The 9814-nt window shown below is 27.3% G+C and overlaps 1 protein-coding gene across 1 annotated transcript in view; it reads right to left on the bottom strand.

Annotated features, from left to right (window-relative positions):
* LOC124953331 (synaptotagmin-6) overlaps positions 1-9495 on the bottom strand; it is a 39205-nt gene extending 29710 nt beyond the window's left edge. Inside the window, exons 1-2 of the mRNA XM_047504555.1 lie at positions 9298-9495; positions 4713-5109 (exon numbers count right to left, since the gene is read on the bottom strand). Coding sequence (XP_047360511.1) covers positions 4713-5003 — 291 coding nt within the window. The 5' untranslated portion in view covers positions 5004-5109; positions 9298-9495. The remainder of the gene's footprint in view (positions 1-4712; positions 5110-9297) is intronic.
* Positions 9496-9814: the final 319 nt, after the last annotated feature.

Below are 9814 nucleotides of genomic sequence, written 5' to 3'. Positions count from 1 at the left end.
TGTTTTCTTCTGACTCTTTCTCTCTTTAGTTTTCTAGGTCAGGCTTGATTATCGAACGATTTCTTATATAGCGAGATATATGTTTCCCTTCCAATATTATTCACGTTTCCTTATGATTTTTCATTTTCTAAAGGGTACTAGGCGAAGGACGAAATAATCGTTGAGAGTTAAATCGATTTTTAGATAACGTAGATAACTGTTTACCAAAGACTAAATGGAAGTGGTTAAATGTTTCGTGCAAAATAATGGTACGTGGGACAGGATAAGGAATATGTTTCGTGTAACCATAAAGTTGTCCTTGTGTCTTTTTCTTCGTATATGTAAATGACATGGAGAGAGAATATAAGGTAAGAGATTTACGAGGCACATACGGTATAGCTGAAATAAATAACAATTTCCTTTGGAATTCAATTTCCGTCGGAAACAATAATACGTAAGAGAGGATGGAGAATGTATAACGGGTGTAACTTTTCTATTGATTATTATTTATTGATTAACTATTCTATTGATTTATTATTTAAAATATCTCGATGATTAAGTGAGAATTAAGAGTAAGACAAATTTTTTTCTTTTTCTTTTTCTTTTTTTTTCCCCTTAAATTACGTGCAAAATATTATTCACAATATTTAGGATTCGAATAATAATCATTGACTCGTTACACGCTCAAGGGAGAGAAATTAAGACGATAACTTCGAAGGAACATTAAATATTTTGCATAATGCTAATTATAAATAAAATGAAGTTACATTTGTTTTGTTTAACTGAAACAATAATAATTTGTTAAAAGAAAATTCACGGATATGTCAAGGAATAATTTCATTTTTTTTTTTCATTATTGCCACTTTTCAACACTTTCACCACTTTTCATAACCATAATTATTTTTACAAATGTTACTTATGAGATTTTTTGTCTGGAAATATTCCAAATACTAACAATAATATAATTTAATTTCTTTGAAGCCCCTACAAGTAGATTATTTCGCATTACACGAATGTATTAATGGATTGCCTATTGTTAGGGGAGGGGGCGGAGGGCGACCTCTAAAAATATGACTTTTCTTTTATATATATATATATACATATATATTTTCCTTTTTTTTTTTTTTTAATTTTATCTCAATAATAATTTAAAATAAAGATCTATTTTATCTTTCTTATCTATTCTTTCGATTTATTAATAAATTAAAGTCTCTCACGAAGTATAAGATCAATTAAAGTATCAAAAAAATCTCGTAAGACTTAGATATATTCGTTTTAATTTCTCTCTTATTTTTCGTTGATGAAAGATTATTCTCGCGTGCAATTTTTAATCTGCTATTCAATGAATATAAAGAAAGAATAACGAAAACCGAGAGAGAAAGAGAGAGAGAGAGAGAGAGAGAGAGAGAGAGAGTGAGCAATGTAGTTGCCATAGAATCTTTTCAAAGAAGAGATTATATTGTTGCGAACCATTTTGTTAAATTTTTCAAGGAATAAAATGTAAAAGATAAAAAAAGATAAAAGACAAAAAAATAGAAACAAGAAACAGAGAAGACAGAAAGATCGCTTTCGAGAATATTATATCAAAATAATTATCATTTCTCTGGAAGGAGTATTCGTTTATACGATGACATATATATATATATATATAATTTTTTTTTTTTTAATAATATTAGAAAGTACCGCGAATAGGCGGCATTTTCATTCATTTATTTCATTTTGGTAAAAATCGAAAATTTTTATTAACCTTTATACTACATATTCTTTCTCTTTTTCTCTCTCTACTCACGCCAAATGATTTTCGACGACCATTGATGAAAACGTTTCAAAAACACACATCTTATATATATATATATATACTCTTTATCTTTCTTTTTTTATCAATATATGTTAGATAAATAAATGAAAATTTTTATTAACCTTTGTACTATACTGACTGTCTCTCTCTTTCTCTCTCTCTCTCTCTCTCTCTCTCATTGTCCCTCTCACCAAGGATTTTCGACGACCATCGATGAAAACATTTCAGAAACACACATTTTCTCTCTCTCTCTCTCTCTCTCTCTCTCTCTTTATTCTCTTTTTATCTATTTAATCACTACATATTAAATAAATAAATGAAAGAATAAAATTAAATGCTCGATTTGAGAGGACATATGTATAATTTGACGAATAAAATTTTATTTATCTTTAATTACATATATAAATTATTTAAATAAAAATATGAATCTTCGAGATATTAATTTTTGATATTTACAAAGGAAAAAGTGAAGAAAAAAAAAATAAAGAAAGAAAAGAAAAAGAAACAAAATTTTAACTAAAATTTTGTTTTCCTATTAAAATTCATCCAATTTATATGATTATAAAGCCGAATAAAAAGAATTCTTTCGTTTCTCTTTTCAATTAACGAAATCAATTAACTTCGTTGAAAATCGTAACTATATCGAGCCACTACGTTCTTCTATTCAAAGGTACGAAGAGTACTAAAGCTACATTTATTTATTTCATTTATTTCTCGTTAATAGTGATTTGAGAGTTTCAGAAGTGATTAGAAAGAGGAGAGAAAGAGGAGAGAAAGAGAGAGAGAGAGAGAGAGAGAGAGAGAGAGAGAGAGAGAGAGGAAAAAGAGAGACAAGACATCCTCTAATACAAATAGTTTATATTTTTGTTTTAATGATAAACATTACATTTCATTAGATTATTTTTCTCTCTAATTCACGTTTACTTCATTAGATTTATGAATAATTAATAGAATTGTTCAGTTGAAAATATTATGCTTGTTTATGATCGTTTAAAATTTACAGTACACTTCCATTAACTTTGATATTAATTTTTTTCTTTTTGTTTTCTGAGATCATCCATAATAATTTTTTAATGGAATAAACAAAGACGTTAAATCGATCCATCATCATCTCTTTTTAACTCATCTGTTAAAAATGGTTATTTTTGTTTTACTTCCTTCCCCCACCCATCTCTCTTACCCCTCCCATCATCCCCACCGTTTCTCTCTCTCTATCTTTCTCTTTTTTTTTTTCTCTCAATACGTTGCGATTGAAAGCACGATATAGTTCGGTCAGTCGTAGAGTGTTGCTGTATCGATCCAAATTCCAGATTCTATATATTCTCTCTGTTAGGACGTCGAGAACGGTTTCCCGTGCGTTTACACACACACATACACACACACACACATACACACACACACGTGCGCACACGCGCGCGCGCACATACACACATACACACACGCACGCACACACATGCATACAATTGCGTGTACCGCTACGATAAGTGTGATAACGAATTTTACGTTCGTCAATTCTGATAAAAATCTGAGGTATATCTGTTAGACAGATCGAGATATCGATCTTCTGTGTTTTTCAATTTAAGAACAATTTTTTATTACTATCGTTATTTAAATCTTATGGTATTGAAAAACATTTTTCTTTTTTTTTCTTTTTACTTTCCACGTGAAATTGAAAAATACTTTTTATTCTCAAGATTGAATATAATTCCAAAGTTCGTCTAATTGTTCATGGGAAAAATATCGACGTGTTCCAATTTGGATTTTTTTTTCTCTTTTTTTTTTTTTGTTTTTTTTTTTTTTTTGTTTTTCTTAGAGTTACGCGTTTGTTTAGCTAAAATAAATTCTTTTTTATCTGATTTATGTTGACCTTCCGCATTTTTATTAAGGTTTCAAGGATTTAGAACGACATACGAAGGCGCCTATGAAGTTTGATTATCATCAATCTATTTACTTTCTGTATCTATTTGAAAATTTGTCATTTCTATGCATATGATTTAATAGTGATATTGCGCATATATATATATATATATATATATACATACATATATACATATATATATTTATGTCGCTTATGTACATCTTTAACGAGCTCGAATTTAAATAAAACTATTTTCTACGGTAAATTATGTAATCTAAAATATGTATAATTATAAATAAATTATACAATGTTTATGATATTAATTAATTTAATAAAATAATTAAATCAATCGATAGAACGAGAAAATATAGATAAATTATCAAACGTTACGATATTATCTGAGATAGATAAAACAGAATACCGAAATTTCCGTACCGACAATTCTGTTTTATCGATAAGAAATACTGTTATCGACAACAGACTAAGTTCTACACAGACGATAATACAGAATTCTATAATACAAAAAGAATTCTACCTTACCATGCCCATAGACATTATCGACATTTCTTAAAAATTCAATCGCACTAAACGATATATATATATGTATATATATATATATAATTTCTACTATATGGATATATTTATAAAATATTTTTTTTTCTTTTTTTTTTTTTTATTGAAAATATATCAAAATATAGCTCTCGCAAATGTTTATTACGTTTAATGAACGAGTATCCTGTAACGATTGAATTTTCGTATGTAATATTGGAAATGAAATTGAATTATAATGCAAGCCACACGGGTTCGCGGTTACGAATTATCGAGAACGAATCGAAATCAATTATATTAATTTGACAATGAATTGATAGTTTTTAAGGATATATTCACGAATTTCCATGCAATTGATTTTAAAATAAAAAATAGGAAAAGAGAAAGCAAAAAAAATGAAAAAAAAAAAAAAAAAAAAAAAAAAAAGAAAAAATAAAGCATGAAACACAAACCAAAAAAGTGCAAAAAAAAAAAAAAAAAAAAAAATTAGAAAAACGAATTAAAGAACGAAGAGAAAAAAATACTCACAGTTTTCTGTACGGCATAATAACTTTGTTGTGGTTTTTTCCAACAATCCAAAACGTAAGAGGAAGTTGTGACAGATTTATCATGACAAGGATGTTGATGTGTATCAGACGTTTTTTCGTTGTTTTTGTTGTTGGTTTGTGGTGGGTCTGGCCATCGATCGAGATTACTCCAATACTTTCCTTTACGTTTAAAGGCGTAATATCTATAGATGACTATAGTCATTGCGACTACCAAAGCCAATCCTGTGCCTGCAGCTGCTCCAAGGACAGCTGATGAAACCATTGAAACCATTTCTTGTCCTTTCTCAAAACACTTAAATCCTTTTATTGTCTTTTTTTTTTTTTTTTTTTTTTTTTTTATCCCCTTTTCCTTCTCTTTCGCTCTTCTTCTATTATTTCTATAAAGATAAAATGAAAATACTTTAGTCGTATTAAACGTCAAAAAAAAAAAAAAAAAAAAAAAAAAAACAATTCATTCAATTATAATACATATAAACGAATTTATTTATTCGAATGAAATCATTTTGAAATTGAAAATGTTTCGAATTGAAAATCTTACGAATTTTTTAACATTTCCCTATTCTCTCTTATCTTTATATCTTGTTCATTTATTTATTTATTTATTTGTTTATTTATTTATTTATTTTTCTTCTCTTTTTTTTTTCTTCTCTTTTTTTTTTTTCTTTCACATACATATACACACATAGTGCGTTCGTACGACTACTATTACTACTTTCTTCTTCTCGCATTTGTTATTGTTATTTGTTTATCTTTATTTCTTTTCTTTTAAGACGTAGTCATCTCGAGATTTACACAGGAGCGAAATTATATTGTATTTCCCGTAGGAAAAAGAGAAGAGAGATAACAAGGTTGCATGCATAAAAATAGTAAAGGGTGTCGTCCTATTTTCTTCGACGGTATCTTATGACTTATTTTCTTTCGTATCTCATTTAAAGAACTTTCAAAAACTTTGTTCACAATATATGTACTTCACAATTTATTAAAAATCACATACATACGTGTATGTGTATGTGTGTGTGTGTGTGTGTAAATAATGTGTATAATGTATGCATATATAAATAAAAAGGAAATGGTAAGAATTGCTTTCTCTTTATTAATAAATATTTTCATAAATAAAAATTCAATTCTTTCATTCAATTTTATATATTATTATATACGAACAGATAGGATTTAATTTTTTGTGGGGGAAAAGAAAAAAAAGAAAAAAAAAAAAAAAAAAAAAAAGAGAGAATACGATCATTATACGAAATAAATCATAAACGAAATAAATTCTATCATGGATTTAACGAACCGAAAGAAATATCTAGAACGTTGTTATTTCGATTTTGACGATTCATCGAAACGACCAGGGGAAATCAATTCCGGAAATACGGTATCGACGATCGTATCCTATACTTTTTTACGGATTTCTCGTAAATCTTTATTTTTATCGATGACACTAACAAAGATGTTGTATTCTCGGCATAATATATATATATATATATATATATATTTTTTTTTTTAATTTTTCAATCAATCGATTTGGTACGTTTTGACAGATCCGATTCATTTTCGTACAATCGGTACGAATTTCTCCGTCAATTTTATATCGATCGTTAGATCGACAAACGTAGACGTAGACATTGATAAAAGAGAACAATCAAAGAATTGGAAAGATTACGGAATCGAATCGCTTAAGAAGAAACTGAATGTCGTTTATGGAAAGAAACGGAACGTAATAGTCAACGAAGATGTCAAAGACAAGGTTCCCGATAGATCTTTGAAATAAGTAAAAATCTTGTGAAAATCGATAAGTAATTTCAGATCATTACGAAGAAAATGAAAAAAAAAAGAAAGAAAAAAACATATCACGATTGGGTGTATTCAGCATTTTCAATTTAAATTTTGACAAGGAATTTGTACGACTTAGAAAAAGAAAAAAAAATAATCGTGTCTGTATTACAAGAAAGAGAAATTATTATAAAAAGTGATTGTCAAAAAAGTAAAAGCAAAAAAAAAAAAAAAAAAAAAAAAAAAAAAAAAAAAAAAATCGAAATCATGTTTTTATCATACAAGAAAGAAATCAATTGTACGTCAATGTGTTTTATTAATAATAATAATAATAATAATAATAATAATAATAATTTTCTATGAAATTAATAATATCGCGTTTATATGTAAAAATTATTATAAAATAAATAACTCAATGTTATTAAATTCAAACGAATAATGAATTGACGAATATTGATTTTTTTTCTTTTCCTTTTTTAAATAATTAATCAGTTTAACTTCGCCTTATAATTTCTTCAATTAATTCAACTTTATGTTATGAAACAATTCAATCAAACGAATTACAATGTGGAATATTCGAGAAGCCAATGTTTCGTCCGAAATTATATGCCATAATAAAATACCATATATCCGTGTTAAATATCTTTACATTATTGTCCTTAATGCGCTATTTCTCATGGAATGGATTATAAAATCCAATGGAATTTACCATACAAAGGGATTACACTTCATAGTTATTGTCTGATTATTACTAGAGATTATGCGAATAATTTAAGAATTTCATCGTGATTACGTATGAATTAATCTCTATCTCTCTCTCTCTCTCTCTCTGTTTCTTCCTCTTTCTGTATCTTTAATTGATTTTCATGAATTTCTTTATCGATTAAAAGTCATTTAATATTTTATTTAATCGTAAAAATGAAAAAAAAAAAAAAAAAAAAAAAAAAAAAAAAAAAAAAAATCATTCTTTTTATTCCTCTCTTTCTTTTATTTTTTTTGTTTTGTTTTTTTTTCCCCCTCCTTTTCCTCATACGAATATTACATAAAGTGCAATACAAATTTTTTCATACTCATTATTATCTGTTTTCTTTATTCTCTCTTCTTCTTTTTTTTCTTTTTTTTTTTTTTTTCTTCAGAATCTCTTTCTTCCTTCAATATATATATATATATATATATATATATATATATATATATATATATATATATATTCATCTTTGTATTAAAATATGACACGTGCCCAACGAGATAGGCGGCGTCATTCACGCTCAAGCGAATATTGCGAGCGTTGTTATTCTTGTTATTGGTCGAACGTCCAATTACACTCGTCTCGCAATATCATCATTAACAAGTGTGTAAGCTCGTTACGATGCGCTTAATAGATTTATCTCGAACGAGGACTCACGTAATATAGTTTTTTTTTTCTTCTTTTTTTCCTTTTTCTTTTTGCTTTTTTTGTCTTTTTTTTTTTTATTTTCATTCGACGAGAAAGGATAAATATATTGAAGGAAAATTGATTGTTTTTTTTTCTTTTTTTCTTTTTTTTTTTTTTTTTTTTCTTTCGTTACGAGAAAGAAAAATTTGAAAAGGATGAAACAAAAAAGAAAAGAATAGGAAAAGAGAACGATTACTCGATTCCTTTTTTTTTTTTTTTTTTTTTTTCTCTGTTTTTATTTTCATTTGACGAGAAAGGATAAATATATTAGAGGAAAATTGATTGTTTTTTTTTTTCTTCGTTACGACAAAGAAACTTCAAAAGGATGAAACAAAGAAGAAAAGAAAAGAAAAAAGTTAAAAAAAAGAAAGAAGGGGAAAAAAAATGATTACTCAATTCTTTTTGTTTTTTCTTTTTTTTTCTTCTTTTTTTTTTTTTTTTTCTTTACATAACGCTTTAATTCACTCTTCTCTTATTTCAATGATAACGCACGGTCAATAACGTATAATATCGATTTTCTCACGGATTTTTATCTTCAATTGAGATTTGTTATCTGTGATATATGGATTATAGTTATTCCTCTTTATTATAGCATTAAACGTTCGTACGATTTGATTAACCCCTCCTTGAAGATCTCTTGTCCGATTTGGTAGATTCGAAAGCGTTAAAGAAAATAAAAATTTCACGCTCCCATCGTTGTTGATGTTTAAGTATTTCAGTAGGGAGAGTCAATGGTATGCTAGACCGAAGGGTAAGTAGAAAAAAACTTACAATGCGGGCCGACATTTTTTTCAGTGTTACGATCGATCGGACATCGACATTTTTCTTTTCTCTTTTTTCTTTATCTTTTTACTTATTTTTTTTTTTTTTTTCCTTATAAAACAAACATAAATCTATCGACAGAGAAACGAGAAGTTATGCGATAAATGTTAAATAGTGTATTGCATAAAAAAAAAAAAAAAAATGTTGATTGATTTAACGATTGATATTTAAAAAATAATGAGATAATTATTTTTCTTTTCTTATTTTTCATTCAAATCTAATCATTGATCCTATTGTTCTATTTAATTTCATAGTATTTCTTTTCTTTTCTTTTGTTTTCTTTTTCTCTTTTTTCTTTTTTTGTTTTTTTTTTTTTTCTTACCAAACTACACTTGCATCTCTGTTCGGTTTTATAAATGAAACTGAATTTATTAATGAAATGACGTAAAATTTCATGATAATTATCGATATTAATTATTTACGATATTAATTATTAATTATCGATATAATTAAATTACACATTTGTAATTTGGGATAAATTAACGATGATATTCAGTCGACTTAATTCTAATTAATTCAACAAATAAATATAATTTCTTACAATTGGCGTTCGTTTTTCAGTCAGTTTCTCGGGTACCATATATAGAAGAAGAAGAAGAAGAAGAAGAAGAAGAAGAAGAATAAAAGAAAAAAAAAAGAAAAATGGAAGACAAAAGAGAAGACGAATTGGAAAGAATTTGGCGGGGAAACGTTTGACGAATTATCAGCGATCTTATTCGCGTCGCGGCGCACTTGCAACTGAGGACCTACGCGCCGTTCGAGGAGAGGCTGTGCGAAAGGGAGTTAAAAGAGGGTGAGAGTGAGAGAGTGAGTAAGAGAGTGAGTGAGTGAGTGAGGGTTCAACGGAGAAGACAACAGTAGGTATAACGAGTGGGAGAGAATTTCATTTTAGTGGAGGGGGAAAGAGAAAGATAGTTCGAATCATAATAAAGAGAATGGTATCAAGAAGATGATCAAATTAAAAGGAGAAAGAAAATAGAAAGTAAGTAAAAAGGTATCGTAATAATTAGACAGACAGACAGACAAATAAACAGATATATATATATATATAAAGAGAG

The sequence above is a fragment of the Vespa velutina genome, chromosome 12 (genome assembly GCF_912470025.1).
Source record: "Vespa velutina chromosome 12, iVesVel2.1, whole genome shotgun sequence".
Lineage (NCBI taxonomy): Eukaryota > Metazoa > Arthropoda > Insecta > Hymenoptera > Vespidae > Vespa > Vespa velutina.
This window is presented reverse-complemented; position numbering and strand designations above follow the sequence as displayed.